The 18,263-nt window shown below is 44.9% G+C and overlaps 1 protein-coding gene across 1 annotated transcript in view; it reads right to left on the bottom strand.

Moving 5' to 3' along the window:
- CACHD1 (cache domain containing 1) overlaps positions 1–18,263 on the bottom strand; it is a 1,377,863-nt gene that overhangs the window by 534,780 nt on the left and 824,820 nt on the right. The window contains exon 5 of the mRNA XM_044085560.1: positions 7,654–7,780. Within this exon, the coding sequence (XP_043941495.1) occupies positions 7,654–7,780 (127 nt within the window). The remainder of the gene's footprint in view (positions 1–7,653; positions 7,781–18,263) is intronic.

The raw sequence follows: 18,263 nt of genomic DNA, 5'->3' as shown, positions 1-18,263 counted from the left end.
CTTATGAGGTATTTGTTTCCCACAAGAAATACAATTGTTAACTTTTTCTGACATCGATTTGGAGCAAGAAAAAAGTTTCCCCAACGGGGGTACCTAGCTTTACTGAAGACTTCGGATCTGAAATTCGATTTTGAAAATCTTAGGAGTCGGCTGACCACCATTTGCGAAATGCTTTTGCTTCGGGCACCGCGCGGAAAGAAAGACTGAAGAAAATGGCATCAGCTGCATCTTTTATACCCCTGGCGCTCTGACGTCAGGGAAGAGGCAACAGCAACCGACGCCAGACCAGGACTTTGGAATTCAGGCCGACTGCGGGTAGCCTGCCAGCAGGATAACCCAAGTGTAATGACTGCAACAGTGAAACCCGATGAACATCACATGTCTCCTTAGGTGTCTTCTCCAGCTGCTTCTGTGCAGGAGACAAACATCTCTCCAACAGAAGGGCCACCCAGTGAAGAGATCAATAAAGGATGCAAGTCAATGTTCTTTTTCATCTTGTTGACAGCAGCCTCAAGAACTCACTCATCTTAGGAGCAAGGCAGTATGGGAGTCGCATGCCCCTCCAAGTACCTGCAAGAACAAACTTATGCAAAACACTGAGTGAATATGAGTGCACAACTGATTAGCAACCAATATAATGTTAGTTCCTGGGCTAGCCAAGCGCAGTGTATAGTGAAAGAGGCCTAAGCATGACCCAGAGTCAGCTTCACCTGTATCTGCAACTCAACTTTCCACCAGACATCTTACTGATGACCAGCCTTAAGACATGAAAGCCAAAGGGCTAGATGATCTAAAAAACCTAACTACCAACCAGGCAATGGGGGGAGTCTATCCCTGGAAGAATCCTTCATCCTGAAGATCACCAGTACATGACTAAGGACTGATCCAAAGGGTCTGAATTATCAGCAAAGGATACAGCTGGTTATCTGAGCAAGGCAAGACCAGCAAAGTACAGTTTTGTACCTACCATAAATGTAGATGTTCGAGTGCTAATACAGCTGCAGTCATAACAGATGGGTTGTCCTGCCGTCAGGCGGGTCCTCGGTCGGCCGAATTCCAAAGTCTAGGTCCGGCGTCGGTTGTCGTCGCTTCTTCCCTGACGTCAGTGCGACAGGGGTATAAAAGAACCAGCCGACGCCATTTTCTTCAGTTTTCAGATGTCAGGTGCCCCCAGAAGGAAGGCAATACATAAAATTTTGTGTAATAAAGCAATGCCATATAATCAAAATACAGTAGTGCAAGCAAATACACCATTAATGAATACCCCAATCAGGTTGTATGAGGAGGTGTTAGCCAATAGGCCTGTCCCAAGAGGGGAAGGAGGGAGGGAAACCTGGACTGCAGCTGTATTAGCACTCGAACATCTACATTTATGGTAGGTACAAAACTGTACTATGTTCATCGTGCATACAGCTGCAGTCATAACAGATGGGTAGAATCCCAAAGCTAAGAAAGGGGTGGTAGGCACTAGGTGGAACTAGGAAGAGCCAGGATGTCCTGCAAGACTGCAGTGGCAAAGCCTGCTCTAGTTTTGGAGTATAATGGTAGGTGGTAGTGCTTGGAGAAGGTATGCACAGAACTCCAAGTGGCTGCTTCCAAAATATCTTTGGTAGGAACTCCTCTGAGGAAAGCTGCAGAGATAGCTGTGGCCCTTGTGGAGTGAGATCTGATGCCTGCAGGTACAGTTTTGCCATGAAAAGAGTAACAAAAGCGTATGCAGTGGGCTATCCATTTTGAGATTGTCTGTTTGAAAATTGGCTTCCTTTGAGCTCCTATAGCATAGGGCACAAAGAGCTGTTCTGATTTTCTGAAAGGCTTTGTTCTGTCCAAATAATAACGCAGTTGTCTGCGGATGTCCAAGGAATGTAGTAATCTCTCCCCTTTGTTTTGAGGATTAGGATAAAAGGTAGGTAAGTGTATAGCCTGATTCAAAGCTACCCTGGATACCACTTTTGGCATAAAGGAGGGGTTGGTTCGTAAGGAAACTCTGTCCTGATGGAAGATGATAAAAGGCTGCACAGCCATGAGGGCTTGTAGTTCCGATACCCTACGAGCTGAGGTAATAGCCAGAAGGAAAGCTGTTTTCCAGGACAAATATTGCAAATCTGTTGATGCAGCTGGCTCAAAAGGAGGCAAGGTCAGCTTTTCTAGAATGAAATTGAGATCCCAAGCAGGTATTGGTTGTTTCCTTGGGGGTTTCATATTCTTAGCCCCTCTGAGGAACTGTCTTAAGAGGGGGTGAGAGAATAAAGGTGGATCAGTGTTGTATTCTGCAGAAATGGCTGAGGCATGGATTTTGATGGAGGAGAATGAAAGTCCACTGCTTAGCAGCTCAGCTAGATACTGTAATATTTGAGGTAAATTCAGTTTTCCAGGATTCTGGCCCTTTTTCTCATTCCAGGCACAAAACTGTTTCCATTTTGCGGAGTAAGCTTTTCTAGTAGACGGCCTTCTGGCCTCCAAGATGACATCCTGCACCTCCTTAGAGAGTAGGGTCTGTTATGATGTTAAGGAATCTTCCATGCGGCCAGATTGAGTGTTTTCAGCTGACTGTGAAGAGTTTTGAAGCTGTGCTAAGTCAGAAGAAGAGGCATTAGAGGCAGGGTCCATGGTGGGGAATGCGTCAGGCTCCTCAGGAGTGGGTACCAGTGTTGTCTTGGCCAGTCTGGAGCAATGAGAATCATCTTTGGTTTGTCTGCTCTGGTTTTTAATAGAACTTTGGGCAGCAGAGGAAGAGGTGGGAAGGCATAAACTGTCATTGCTGTCCAACTGAAAGAGAGAGCGTCCACTCTCCAGGCCTTTGGATGAAAAATCCTTGAGCAGAATTTTGTCAATTGGTGGTTTTTGTGGGAGGCAAAGAGATCTATGTCTGGCCTTCCCCATGCTTGAATTATCTCTGTAAAAACTTGAGGATGCAACTTCCATTCATGTGGATCTGTCATATTTCTGCTTATGTTGTCTGCCAGAGTGTTTTCCTTGCCTGGCAAGTACTGTGCTTGAAGTTCGATTTGTAAGTCCAGAGCCATGTTCCAAAGTGACATGGCGAGCCTGCATAGGGGGTATGAATGGGTTCCTCCCTGTTTGTTTATGTACCACATTACTGTGGTGTTGTCTGTCCTTATCAATAGTTGACCTGGATGCAGTAGGTCTTTGAAAGCTATAACAGCATTTATTACTGCTAGCATTTCCTTTTGGTTGATGTGAAGGTGCTTTTCTTTTTCGGACCATTTGCCCTGAATGCACCGATCTGTCATGTGCGCCCCCCCAGGCGTAGTCCGAGGCGTCTGTTGTGATGACTTGATTTGCTTGAGGCTTGCTGAATGGGAGACCTGTGTTTGTTTGGCATGCTTCAGCCCACCACAGAAATTCCTTTTGAAGACATGGAATTAGTGGTATTATTGTTTCCAAACTGTGGCTGTGTTGAGACCATAGGTTTTTCAGGTACCATTGAAGTTTCCTCATATGCAGCTTTGCACATGGGATTAGTAGGATGCAAGATGCCACGAATCCCAGAGCCTGCAGGATTTTCCTTGCAGTCAGCCTGGTGAAATTTGCTAGTGTTCTGAAGCATCGAGTTAGTTGCCCCTGCTTCTCTGGCGTGAGGTAGGCCATCTGGGTGTTTGTGTCCAAGTTGGCACCCAGGAAAATTATTTTCCGAGAGTGTATTAGCCTTGATTTCTTTTTGTTGACTGTGTATCCCAGAGAATTCAACAACATTACTACATAAGCCAGATGTTTCAGAAGTATGTGCTTGCTGTCCGCTTGGATCAGGCAGTCATCCAAATAGGGGTATATTTGTATCCCTTGAAGTCTGCAGTAGGCAATTACTGATGCCAGGCATTTCGTGAATACTCTGGGTGCAGTAGATAAGCCAAAGGGCAATGCAGAGAATTGATAATGGGTTGAACCTGCAAGAAATCTGAGGTATCTTCTGCAATTTTGTCTGATTGGGACATGCAGGTATGCCTCCTTGAGGTCCAATGTTACCAGCCAAGACTCCTTGCCCAGCATGGGAAGAAGCTGCTGTAAAGTGAGCATCTTGAATTTTGGTACGAGTAAAAATGTGTTTAGGATGGATAGGTCCAAATTAGGTCTCCAATCTTTTCCCTTCCTTGGTACCAGGAATAGTCTGGAATAAAAACCTTGACCTTGTTCGTGAGCAGGTACCTCTTGAATAGCTTTCATGTCCATGAGATCTGAAATTTGTCTTTGTGCCTCTGCCCTTTGATTGTGTGGCAGGTTTGGCATGCCTCTAATTTTTGGAAGGGTGTGAAAATGGAATCTGTAGCCTCTGTTTATAATGTCCAGGATCCATTTGTCTTTTGTGACAATATGCCAGTTTGTTGAAAATAATGCCAGTTTTCCGCCTAAGGTTGCTGCCATTTGAGCCTTGCTTGGCATGCAAAGGGGAAAGTCATTGGGCTTGCTTTCTGAATGGCTGTGAACTATCCTCACCACCTCTTTGTGTAGGAGCTTGCCACTGTCTGCCTCTAAACGATCCTTGAGATTGCCCTCTGCCCCTCGGGCGCCTGTATCTACCTCTTTGGGGGTCTGTCCGTGGCTGGAAAGGACCAATTTTTGGAAGGCCAATTTCTACTGAAATGTGGAGGTTGTACCTGTAGAAAATCTTTCACTGTTTGCATTGATTTAGCCTTTTCCTCCATTTTCTTTAATACCTGCTCAGCATTAACACCAAATAATACATCCTTATGAAGAGGGGCATCTAGTAATTTAGCTTTGACATGATCTGGTAAGGTTTGTTCCTTGAGCCAGGCATGTCTACGTATCACTGATCCTGTAACAGCAGCTCTACATGAGGCCTCTAGAGCATCAAAACCACATTGCAAGGTATGTTTACCCACTTGTTCTGCACTATGCATCAAATCCTGCAACTCCTTCAAGTCTGGTTGTTCAGGTTGTGACATTTTACTTCTCAATTGTGCTAACAGAAACTGTTGGTACTTGAGCATATGGAACTGGCAGTTTAATGCCCTCATGGTTAAGGTGGCCGAGGTATATACCTTTTTTCCCCACCTTTCTAAGGATCTGGAATCTCTCTCGGAAGGTAATGGATTTTTAGCAGTGGAGGCCTTAATTCCCTTGGGGCCCTGAGAGATAGTTTCTGGGTCAGCCCCATGGCTTTTGTATAAAAATTGATGCGAGTCAGGAACCCGGTAGTACCCGTCAGGCTTGACTAGGGCTGGAGGTAAGGAATCCGGGTTAAGGCAGGCCTCCGAGTACACATCATCTAGCATGTCTAAGACAGGAGGTATAGCCAGAGGCCTGTGCTGAGGTAGCAAGAGAAAATCCCTAAGCCTTTTCTTGGAATCTGAGTACTCTTGGCCTTCCCAGTGGAAGTGTTCCCTTAAGGTATGCAAGGTTTCCCCAAATGAGTAATCCTCTGGGGGGGGGGGAGACAGAGGGAATGGACTCCTCTGCATCAGAATCTTCAAAAGGGGAGTAAGAATGTTCCTGTTCATCAGAGTGCTCTGATATAACGGAGGCCTGGTCAGAGGAGGGGGATTCTTCCTCCACTCTGGGCCTTTTGTCCGGGGGGGGGGGGGTTGAGAACCCCTGATAAAACTAATTAAATCCTCAGCCATTTTAAGCATTTGTTTTTTAGGCATGGGGCCTGGAGATGGGCCCTGTGTAGCTTGTCTCTTAGAATGCATGGCTGTTTAGACTTAGTAAAAGCCTTCATGGAAAAAGAAGAGGAAGGTCTGAAGACACCTTGAGAGGAGGTGGACCTGTCTACATTTTGAGATTCACCACCAAGAGTGGCTTCGGTATCTGTAGTTGGGGTGTGGGCCGAGGAGCCTGCGACCTCAGGCACAGAAGACACTGCCAATGAAGTGTCGTCGGTAGTCAGGGGCTGCGTAGGCGCCTCGCTGAGAACCGGACCACCTGTAGTTGGCTTTGGCATGGTGTCGGTAGAGGCCGCGGACCTCGTGTGTCGGTCCTTATCTTTGCGTTTTTTAGACAAAACTGGAGTCGGAGTATCCGACGACATAATATAGTTAAATTTTTTGCCAAAATAATGCTGGGTGAACTCCGCCCGACGCTTAATCGTGCGTTTATTGAATGTAGCACAAAAACGACAGACTGAGACGACGTGGTCTGGGCCTAAGCAAGGAATACAGAGGGAATGAAAATCCTTATGCAGTATTTGCTTCCCACATGAAATACAATTATTAACTTTGTCTGACATCGGTCTGAGGCAAGAAAAGTTTCCCCAACGGGGTACTTAGCTTTCAAGAAGACTTTGCAAAATTTTCGTAATTTCAGGAGCTGGCCGACCGGCACTTGCGAACTGCTTCTGCTTCAGGCACCGCGCGGCAAGAAAGACTGAAGAAAACGGCGTCAGCTGGTTATTTTATACCCCTGTCGCACTGACGTCAGGGAAGAAGCGACGACAACCGACGCCGGACCTAGACTTTGGAATTCGGCCGACCGAGGACCCGCCTGACGGCAGGACAACCCATCTGTTATGACTGCAGCTGTATGCACGATGAACATCTTGTAGATGTACCCAAAAAGATCAAAGCCAAGATTGCTCCACCTATCCCCCTCACTGTCCACCAAAGCTAAGGATAGGGTGCTGCTCATGCCCCACCTTAGCCAAGAGTGTGCTAGTGCCCTGCAGTGAACAAGTGGTGAATGGGCATTCAGAACACCATGCTCACCCTTAAAAGAATTACACCTCCACTTGCTCTCCAACCACTTGGCAGTGATCAGTGCTCTGAATTATGAAGGAGACTGTGAGCTACCCACTCCCATTTGTCTCTGCATAAAGAACTCTTTATGGCTGCCATGATCGTGGTCTCAAAGTAAACCAAACACTTTTCCCTTTCTCACCTTCAGGCAGTTGGGTTACACCTTTGGCACTTGTAACAATTATCAACATTAAACACTATCCTGAGATAGATCAAGCAATAATAATGTGGTTCCTGCTTTGCAATCTGATGGCAACAACATGGACACTTATGCTTGCATCAAAGCATGTAAACACAGGACTTTAGCAAATAAAGGAAAGACTGAGACTTGAGTGTGCACGAGGAAATGGTGTTTATGGATATGCATGCCATGGCGTACTTATATGGGCATATGGCCATATCCAAATGCAGAGATTATAGAGGAAAAACTGTGACTCCTGAAGATGACATAGCCAGCTAAGGGCCCATCAATGACAGTCCTCAATTTTAGATCGCTGGAACCTTTTTCTGAAATTGCTCAAAAAAAATGTTGCAACCGAACCCTCATCTATAAACAGATGCATTTTCAGCATGCATATAGTTTAACTAGCTCTACTGTCTCAGATATTATTTTAAACAGAAAACATATTTATATAATATTTTAGTGTGTCTGTTTTCATTTTACTGCATAAAAGCCGGCAGATTAACATAAAGAAACAAAGAAAATTCCATCCACTACTCCATTATACTCTGCAGTTAAACTGGTTGTTTCGGACATCTAGTAGTTTCTAAAATTCTAGATCACATGTTTGATAAACACACTTGCAAAAGCCATTAAAAACATATGCTATTAAATAATATAATTTAATGTTACAGTAAAAAAAAACACTTGCCCATCAACATTTTAAAATATTCACCTTTACTTTGGGCATCATGTGGATTTAACAAGAGAAATAAATACCTGCTGCGGTGTTCATAGCTGTCCTTACAATGAAATTTGTGTGCTGGAAACACAGTGAAAATTCCTTCCTCAGAGCTAAAATATTGCCACTTAATACCTGGATTGGACTTCAGGTTGTCAGCAAGAACTATAAAATAAAATAAAAAAAACTGTAAGTAGGATTTACAGGGAAAAAAGGATGCTTCAAGTCAAATGTTATTCTTCATGCTACGGATGATGTGACTTTATTGAGCAAAGTATATGATCAAGCTCAATTCCAGGGCAGTACATTTAATGAAGTGCAATGATTGTTTAGTATGAATACAGCATCCATGATACGATGACAACGATTTTAAGATCTATAATTTAAGTAGTACAATACTCCATCTCATTCCAGTGTTTGACATAATCAGCTCTAGCTCAGCAAGTTATTACTGTTTCATGTAATACAGATTTTATACCTTCCTGTATAACAGGATCAAAATTAGCAAGTTCTCACATTTACATGAGTAGTCATCCCTTAAATCGTTTTACTGTTGGAATACATTTTTAAATGTATTTTACTTTCCATATTATTTGTAGCAGTCACTGCAGACAAAAACAATTTTCCCATGGTAAACATAACACACACACACTGATGCCATAAATGCTTATACATACACACACACACACACACACACACACACACACACACACGCACATATATATATATATATATATATATATATATATATATATATATATATGTGCGTGTGTGTGTGTGTGTGTGTGTATAAGCATTTATTGCATCAGCTACTGGGAAAGGGTAATTCGCATCACAAATGTTAGTTTTTTCTACTCCATACTCATTATTCTTTGTTGAAACTGTCAATTCACGATGCATTAGAAGATGGAATGCTACACCATCCCACAGATCATGCATAATGGCCATCTGGTAGCATTAAAAGGCATGCACCGCTCAGCAGACCTTGGCCCCTAACTTCTGCTTAACCAGGTTCCATCTGTAACAAAACAAAACTACAGGGATATACACTAACAAACTTTTAATTTTTACCTATAGCAAGACACCTGTGCTAGAATCTCCCATCTCATCAGTGCCATTGGATTCCCATCCCTTTAAGACTCATCATGCTTATTGAGATGATAGATTTCAGCTGCCTTCATAGTTTGCACAGGTGTCTCACTCTTGGTAAAAAAATAAGCAGAAAGGCAAAAGGAAGGAATTCTGAATAAAATGCCCTGAAATTCTGTCCTAAAAGACTTACAACTCAGACTGAAGGTCCAAGCAACTTTGTGAAGGTATGCACTGATGCCCAAATAACTGCATAGTACACGTCTCTTTGCATTCCTAAAGAAAGCACATAAAGGTGACAGCCATCTGGTGGACTGCCCTTTACCTACACTAATCAAAGACTGACTTTTCTTCTTGTTCCAAATGAGACAATGCAAAGGCCTCTTCCGTAACACAACAGGAGCGCCATCTCACCAAAAGGCAAAGGACTTAAGTAAGAGTTCATACTTCCTGCACTCATGTAGTCATGTATCCTGCAAAGGTTAAATTGCAACTGCAGATGCACACTCAGGCTGTGGGTAGCATGCCCTACCTCCCTGTTGTCATAAACATACTTAAGTACTGGTTGTAGTTTAAAAGTGTTTAAATTGCTTTTTACTGCTCGATTTCTCAAAAAAAAAATACTATCTGTACTGCTCGTTTCCCCCCCTTTCCTATACTAGAATAGTCTGGATCCCAGATCTGCTGGTTTCAGGACTTTAGTCTGTGTTTCTTAGTGGACCAGACCTTGTTGTGGTAGTGGGAGGTCGTTCTGCTCATTAGTGAGAGTGGTAAGCATTAGAGCAGCCTATCTGTCACAACAGGAGTGGTCTCCAGCTCTGAAATTAACCTTATTGGCCGTTTTGGGCTAATTTCTATCCCTTTTAACTTTCTGAGTTAAAAACCCGTGTTTGTTCATCACACAGCAATGTTTACCAAGGGTTAATCTATTTCCAGCGTCATAAAGTCTGCTCTTCAGTTTTTCTCCTTAGAACTAGCTAGATTCTTAATTTTAGCACTTGAATCTGCTTTTCCAACCTCAGCACTGGTTTAGAACTGTTATAACCACTAAACTACAAATTACTACCAGACTCAACCTTCCTCATTACCTAGTGGTTAACAGTTTTTTTTTGCAATTATCTTCCTCAGTTGCTTAGAGGAAAACAGCTCCAGTACTTACTTTCCTCACTTATCTAGAGGAAAACGGTGATTATCCAGGCATGTCCAAGGGACAGCTCCCATTCTCTCCTGTCTACCTGATGAATCTGGGCATATTGGGGCAATGTAGCAAGAGCCTCATGTACACAGACAACCCTCTCCTCCTACCACCCAACACTACAACCTGTGAGAGATGCATTTATCTAGCCAAACTGGAAGCAAAGCTCTTTCAATCCAAGACTGAACTTGTCAGTGGAGAAGGTAAACACTTGCACTGCACCACACGCATCACATAGACCCACTAAACCTACACCACCAAAACCCACACATAGATACACAAAAACATTATCAGAGGATCTCAATATAATCTGCCCAAACAAGAGACCTCCAAAGCAGAAACGCAAGCAACCTCCACCCCTCAACACACACCAAAAGACACATAACCCACAGTGTGCCACTCAACCACAGCCCATACAGCAAAACAACGTACCCAACACATTAGTCATAGGTGACTCTACAGTCAGGCACACTGATGTTCCACTCACCAGACTAGACAAGGAGAAGGTTACTGTCAGCTGCCTGTCGGGCGCCAGGATCCGCCACATAACCCACGCACTCAGGTCACTCCACAACAAGTAAAATATGACTCAGTCATTGTCCATGTTGGTGTGAACGACCTGAGAAGTACCTCCCTGGACTACATGAAAAGAGACATGGAAGAGCTCGCCGATCTTGTATTCCAGGCAGGTATGACCCTAGCCCTGAGTAGCATCTTACCTTCACCCAGAATAATACCACAGTACAAGGACAAAATGATTAACTTCAACAATTGGCTAAGCTTCTGCTGTCATTCAAAGGGGATCCAGTACCTGTCTGCCTAGGATGACATGGTCGACAGGCCACAATGCTTTGCCAGAGATGGCCTGCACCTGTCACCCCTGGGATTCTGGATACTGGCTAAGGCTCTTGCCACCCCTATTTTGCCTTTTTTGTGGAAGGTCCATATGACAAACCCACCACTATAGCACGTACAGGGAACAAAAACTGAGGGTAATGCTACAAGTCTAAATCTCAGAATGCACACACTCGACGCACTCCTCAAAATGGAAAACATGGATATCTGCGCTGTGACTGAAACCTGGTTCAAGGCTCTGGGGAGCACCCCTGCATTACCAGGCTATAACTCATATCATACCTTTCAGCCATCTAACCTGGTACCGGAACACAAAAGGCGTGTCCATATTCATTAAGGATATCCACACCTCCTGGCTAGTTGCCCAACATAACGCATCCGAAATTATTCAAGTGCAACTAACTCTGGGCAAAACTGCAATCCAAACTGTAGCTTGCTACAGATTCCCCACCATGCCCCAGGACTCCCACTCCTCTTTTCTTGATATACTGGGAAATACTAGGGTCCAACCAAACACCCTAATAATGGGCAATTTAAACTACCCCACCATTAACTGGGAAAACTACTCAAGTACCAACTCCTTCACTCAATGCTTTCTAGAATTCATAAATTTCAATGCCTTGTATCAACTTACTCACACCCCATAATATCCTAGACCTAGTCATTACCAACATGAGTGACCGGTGTTCCACACCTGAAGTCAGCTCCTCGTTGGTCAGATCCGACCATAAGCTAATCATCATAGATATCCACATCCTGCCCCCACCCCCCATTAAGGAAACCACTGTAAAAATTTTCTCCAAAGCCAACTTCATACTTCTTAAGACAGAAGTGGCAAACTTCATGACATCCTTGCAGATGAGCACTGCAGCTACAAGTGCAGAATCCTACACAAATGCGCTCTATAAGCACTTACACGTGTGCATGGATTGTGCTATCCCTAACAGAACCAAGATGCTATCCTCCAAAAAAAAGAAGCCAATCTAGTGGTCCCCCGCTATAAACAAACTCTGCAACAGAAAGAAGAAACTGTTGCAAAAGACAGTAAAATCTCATGAGTGGAGGAGCCCCCTGGTCAGCCTCAGTAAGAAAAGTACAGTTTTGTACCTACCATAAATGTAGATGTCCGAGAGGTATGAATCTGCAGTCCTAACAATTGCTTTTCCTTCCATTCCTGTTGCATATGCTACCAGAAGCTGGCCAGTTTTCCTATTGTTCTTGGTTCTGTCCAGGTAGTAGCGCAATTGCCTATGCACATCCAAGGTATGTAGTAGTCTTTCCCCCCTGTTCTGTGGGTTGGGGAAGAATGTAGGTAGGTGGATTGCTTGGTTTAATGATACCCTGGAGACCACCTTTGGCATAAAAGTAGGATTAGTTCTCATGGACACTCTATCCTGATGGAAGATAAGGAAGGGCTGTACTGCCATTAATGCCTGTAATTCAGAAACCCTTCTTGCTGAAGTGATTGCAAGCAGGAAAGCAGTTTTCCAAGATAAGTACTGTAATTCTGCTGTTGCTGCTGGTTCAAAAGGGGGAAGTGTCAATTTTTCTAACACAAAGTTCAAGTCCCATGTAGGCAATGGTGGCTTCCTTGGTGGCTTTACATTTTTAATTCCTCTCAGGAACTGCCTGAGTAGGGGATGAGAAAAGACTGGAGGATCCACGTTGTATTCTGCTGAAATTGCTGACGCATGAATCTTAATGGAGGAGTAGGACAGGCCATTGTGGAAAAGCTCTGCTAAGTATTCCAGGATGTTAGCTATGTTTGCCAGTGATACATTTTCTCCTTTTGCTGCACTCCAAATGAGATATCTTTTCCATTTTGCTGAATAAGTTTTTCTTGTTGAGGGTCTGCGAGCCTCCAAGATAATGTCTTTAACCCTTTGAGATAAATCTGGGTTATTTTGTCTTATGCAATGTTCCAAGCAGCTAGCTGCAGTGTTTTCAAGTTTGGATGCAGGATTTTGAAGTTGTTCTGTGTTAGCAGTAAAGGAACTAGGGGTAGAGGCCATGCGTGTTCCCGAGACATACTCCTCAGTAGTGGGTACCAATGCTGCCTCGGCCAGTCTGGAGCTATCAGGATGATCCTTGGGTGATCTTCTTTGATCTTCAGTAGCACTTTGTGCATCAAAGGAAGAGGTGGGAATGCATATGCTGTCAGGTTTTCCCAACTGAAAGATAGGAGTCCACCTTCCAAGCAAGTGGGTGGTATGTCCTTGTGCAGAATTTTTTCAATTGGTGGTTGTGTGGGGATGCGAATAGGTCTATTTCTGGTAGTCCCCATTTCCTTGTAATGGATTTGAAGATGTCTGGATGCAGCATCCATTCGTGGGCATCCGTGGTAGTTCTGCTTAAGATGTCTGCTAGTACATTTTCTTTTCCTGGCACAAATATTGCCTGGAGCTGAATGTTGAGGTTCAGGGCCACATTCCAGAGATCCATTGCCATCCGGCATTGAGGATATGAATGTGTGCCTCCCTGCTTGTTGATATACCACATAACTGTGGTGTTGTCCGTCCTTATCACCAAATGACCCTGTTGAAGAAATGGTCTGAATGTCTGAATTGCCAGCTTTACTGCCAGCATCTCTTTTTGATTTATGTGTAGGTTCAGCTGGTCTTGAGTCCATAAGCCTTGTATGCACTTGTCCACCATGTGTGCCCCCCAACCGAGGTCTGAGGCGTCTGTGGTGATAGTCTGGCTTGGGTGAGGGCTGTGGAAGGGCAGTCCTTTGTTCAATTGACAGGCCTGAGCCCACCATCGGAATTCTTGCTTCAGGAATGGAATTATTGGAATTTGGGTTTCTAGGCTGTGCTTGTGCTGAGACCATAAATTCCTTAGGTACCATTGCAACTTCCTCATATGTAGTCTGGCATGTGGAATCAATATTATGCAGGATGCCATGTAACCCAGGGCTTGCAGGACTTGCCTTGCTGTAAGCTGGTTCTGCGTTGTTAATGCCATGAAATAGAGTGGTAGGTGCTTCTGCTTTTCTGTTGTGAGGAATGCCATTTGGTTTGATGTGTCCAGTTCTGCACCCAAGAAAGTTATCCTTTGGGATGGTATCAGCCTTGACTTTTTTATGTTGACTGTGTATCCCAGGGCTTGCAATAGGTGAATGACCTTTCTCAAATCTTTTGTTAATTTGTTTTTGTTGTCCGCTTGTAACAGGCAGTCATCCAGGTATGGGTAAATTTGAATTCCCTGAAGCCTGCAATGAGCAATTACTGATGCCAGGCATTTCGTGAATACTCTGGGCAGTAGATAAGCCAAAAGGCAATGCTGAGAATTGATAATGCTCTGATCCTGCAAGAAATCTGAGGTATCTTCTGCAATTTGGTCGTATGGGGACGTGCAGGTATGCCTCCTTGAGATCTAGAGTTACCAGCCAAGACTCCTTGCCCAGCATGGGAAGAAGCTGCTGTAGGGTCAGCATCTTGAATTTTGGAACAATGAGATATGTGTTCAGAGCGGACAGGTCGAGAATAGGTCTCCATTGGTTTTCCTTTCTTGGCACCAGGAAAAGTCTGGAGTAAAATCCTTGTCCTTGTTCCATAGACGGTACCTTTTCTATAGCTCTCATCCTTAGTAAGTGGTGTATTTGTTCTAGAGCGTTTGTCTTTTGAGTTGGAGGTAGGTTTGGCATTCCTCTCTTCCTTGGTAGAGTATGGAAGTGAAACCTGTAACCTTTGTCTATTGTCTGTAAAATCCATTTGTCTCCTGTAATGTAATGCCAGTTTGCTGAAAATAAGGCTAACTTTCCGCCTAAGGGTGCTTCTAGTTGTTCCCTGGTAGGCGGTTTCAGAGCCAAGTCACTGTGATTGTCCTGTGGAAGTGGTAGTGGCTGGATCTGTGGCAGTACTTCTCTGGTTGTTAGGCTGCCACTGACGTCCCCTGTAGGCACCTCTGGATTGACCTCTGCCTCTTGGGTGCCTATTCCTGCCTCTCTGTGCTCTGGTGGTGTCTGGAAAGGACCAATTCTTGGAAGGCCAGTTCCTACTAAACCTCGGAGGCTGGACCTGTAAGAAATCCTTGACTGTCTGGACAGATTTCGCTTTCTCTTCCACCTTCTTCAACACTTGCTGTGCAGGGGAGCCAAACAAACTGTGTTTTTCCATGGGAGCATCTAGGAGCTTTGACTTTACATGGTCTGGTAAGGATTGCTCTTTTAACCATGCATGCCTTCTGATCACTGTACCAGTCATAGCTGATCTAAAGGAAGCCTCCAGTGCATCATAGCCCCATTTTAAGGAATGATTACTGACCTGCTGAATGTTATGTACCAATTCCTGAAGGGACTTTCGGTCTAAAGGTTCAGGCGAGGACAGTTTTTTAGTTAGCTGATCTAACATAAATTCCTGATACTGAATCATGTGGAATTGACAGTTTAAGGCCCTAGCCGAAAGAGTAGCAGAAGTATAAACTTTTTTACCCCATCTCTCTAAGGCCCTAGATTCTCTTTCAGAGGGGAGGGTTTTTTTGGCAGAGGCAGCTGCTATAGCTTTGGGGCCCGGTGAAATAGTTTCAGGATCTGCAATAGGAGCCTTATACAAGTGATAATGTGTGTCCGGAACCCTGTAGTATCTGTCGGGCTTAGCAGGGGCCGGAGGAAGAGAGTCAGGAGCAGTACAAGCATCATTAAATGCATCATCCACAACTGTAAGTACTGGAGGAATGGCTAAAGGCCTATGCTGTGGCAAATGTAAAAAGGTCCTAAGCCTTTTCCTAGAGTCTGAAAAATCCTGGCCCTGCTATTGAAATTGTTCTCTCATAGCATGCAAGGTTTCCCCAAAAGAAAATTCCTCAGGAGGAGAGGCAGAAGGAATGGAGTCTTCTGCATCAGAGTCCTCATATGGAGAATAAGGGCCTTCTGGAGGGTTTGTATTTTCTGAATCATCAGAGGAGTAATCTGTAGAAACTGGCTCAGCGGGCTCTGCTCTAGGCCTCTTCTCTGGAGGGGGGTGAGAGGCCCTGTCAGGGTGAGGCTGGGATCCCCTGATCAAAGAAATGAGATCCTCTGTTAGACTAAGCATTTGAGTACTAGAGCTAGGCCTGTGAGACGGGGTTTTAGCAGGCACGGTCTTTGTTGATTTAGCTGCTTTAGCCCTGGTAAAAGCCTTAATTGACATGGATGCAGGGGGCCTAGCAGCTCCACGTGCAGGAGTAGATATATCTAAAGGGATAGTATCTGATAAATCCTGAGAACCTGTAAGAGCAGGTGGAATTTCAGTAGCAGATTCAGCCATGCTGGATGAGGCCTCGGTTGTAGGAGGCATGCTTTCGGCCGAAGGAAGAACCGCGGACTTGGTTTCAGCCGAAACCGAGACACTCGCGGTTGGCTTAACCGCGGTTTCGGCCAAAACCGCGGACCGCGAGTGTCGGTCCTTTTCCTTACGCTTTTTAGCTAATTGTGAAGTCGGAGTCTCCGACGGCATGTTGTAAGCAAAAGCGGAGCCGAAAAACTCCTCTGCAAACTCCGACCGACGTCTAAGTGTCCGTCGGTTGAAGGAAGCACAGGCTAGACAAGCTGCTACGTCGTGGTCTGGGCCTAAACAAGGTAGGCAGTAAGAGTGGAAATCTTTATGAGGCATTTGTTTCCCACAAGTTAAACAGTTATTCACTTTTTCTGACATCGGCTGAGGCAAGAAAGAGTCCCCAACAGGGTACTTAGCTTTTTGGAAGTCTTCGGTAGTAGCAATCTCTGGTTCTGACCGACCGGCACTTGTGAACAGCTTCTGCTTCGGGCGCCACGCGGCAAGAAAGACTGAGGAAAATGGCGTCGGCTGATGCCTTTATACCCGGTTAACAGCAGCTATGACGTCGGGTGAAGTGCGACATCAGCCGAGGCCAGACCCAGACTTTGGAATCCGGCCGACCGAAGGGCTGCCTGAGGCAGGACAACCCATTTGTTAGGACTGCAGATGCATCCTTGAAGGACATCTGAGATCCCTCATAAAATCATCCAAAGCTAGCTATGAAAACAAGACTGCCTCTGATTCTAAGGACAACCACAAAGCATTCTATCGCTATGTCACGAATCTCAATGGCAACACCCAGATCTGCTCTGAGCTACAGCACAATGACACGAAAGTTACAGAACCAACTGATATCGCCAACATCCTGGCTGATAGGTTCAGTGCTAACCCCCCTCTCACCTCCTAAAGGGCCCACATCTATACCAGAAGAATGCAGACCCCCTGCAATCACAAATGCGCAGGTAAAAATAGCACTTTCCAAAGCCAAGAACACAGCTTCCATGGGACCGGACAATATCCCAGGCTGCATTCTACATGAACTTCAGAATGAACTGGCCCCCCACCTAAGCACCTTATTCAATCATAGCCTCACATGAGGCCTTGTACCTACTGAATGGCGCACAGGAACAGTTATACCACTCCACAAAGGTGGAACCACCACAGACCCCGGGAACTACCTCCCTATTAGCCTGATGAGCCTGGTCTGCAAGGCCTTGGAATGCATCATCATGGAACTCATAAATAAAGACATAGGTAGCCTCCAAACCCTAGACCTCACCCAGTTCGGGTTTGTGAAAGGCAGATCATGCCTCCTGGACCTGACTGACTTCTTTGAAATAGTCACCAAAGCCGTAGACGAGGGAAAGGCAGTTCACAAGGTCTATCTTGACCTCGCCAAAGCTTTCAACACCATCCCCCATTCTGGAATTATAGATAAACTCACTAAACTGGGTATAAATCCATACATCACTAGATGGTTTGCCAACTGGCTCACTGACAGAACCCACACTGTAATAGTTGCAGACTCCAAATCTGACTTCAAGCCAGTGACAAGTGGAGTACCACAGGGTTCAGTCCTGGGTCCTCTCCTGCTTGGTATCTACCTCTCTGAAGTAAAGGCTAACACAGAGGGCCTCTGGCTGATGAAGTTTGCAGATGACTGCAAACTAGGTGCCACAGTCGAGTCCCCAAACAATGTGGACATCCTACAGAAGGGCCTCACTGAGATAGATGCCTGGTGTCAGAGCCATGGCCTCAAGCTAAATGCCAAAAGGTGCATTGTCATCCCCTTTGGTAAAAACTTTGTTCCCATGAACTACCATATAGGCGGCAGTCCTCTTAATACCAAATGTGTGATAAGAGACCTTGAGACTCAGGTGGACAGTAGTCTCTCCTTTGATAATCACATCACCACAGTAGTCAGGAAATCCTTCTACGTGGCACACCTCATCACAAAAGGATTCTCATCCAGGAAAAGAGGTCATCGTTCCCCTCTACTCAGCACTCATTAGACCCATTATTGAGTACAATGCCCCTTTTGGAATGCACCTCACAAGACATCTGCAACAGTTGGAAAGGCCACAGAAGTACCTCACCAAGAGGATTACGGGTCTCAAACAGTCGTCCTATGCCGACCGTCTCAAAAAAACACCAGCTTTACTCCATAGAATATTGCCTACTCCGAGGTGATCTCTGCCTAACATACAAAGCTATGTCAAACCCAGAGCTGTGAGACATGCTACACCTAAAGAAA

This window comes from Protopterus annectens, chromosome 10.part0, assembly GCF_019279795.1.
Source record: "Protopterus annectens isolate FY-2018-M chromosome 10.part0, PAN1.0, whole genome shotgun sequence".
Taxonomy (NCBI): Eukaryota; Metazoa; Chordata; order Ceratodontiformes; family Protopteridae; genus Protopterus; species Protopterus annectens.
The sequence above is the reverse complement of the archived record's forward strand: the minus strand, read 5'-3'. Positions and strand labels throughout refer to the sequence as shown.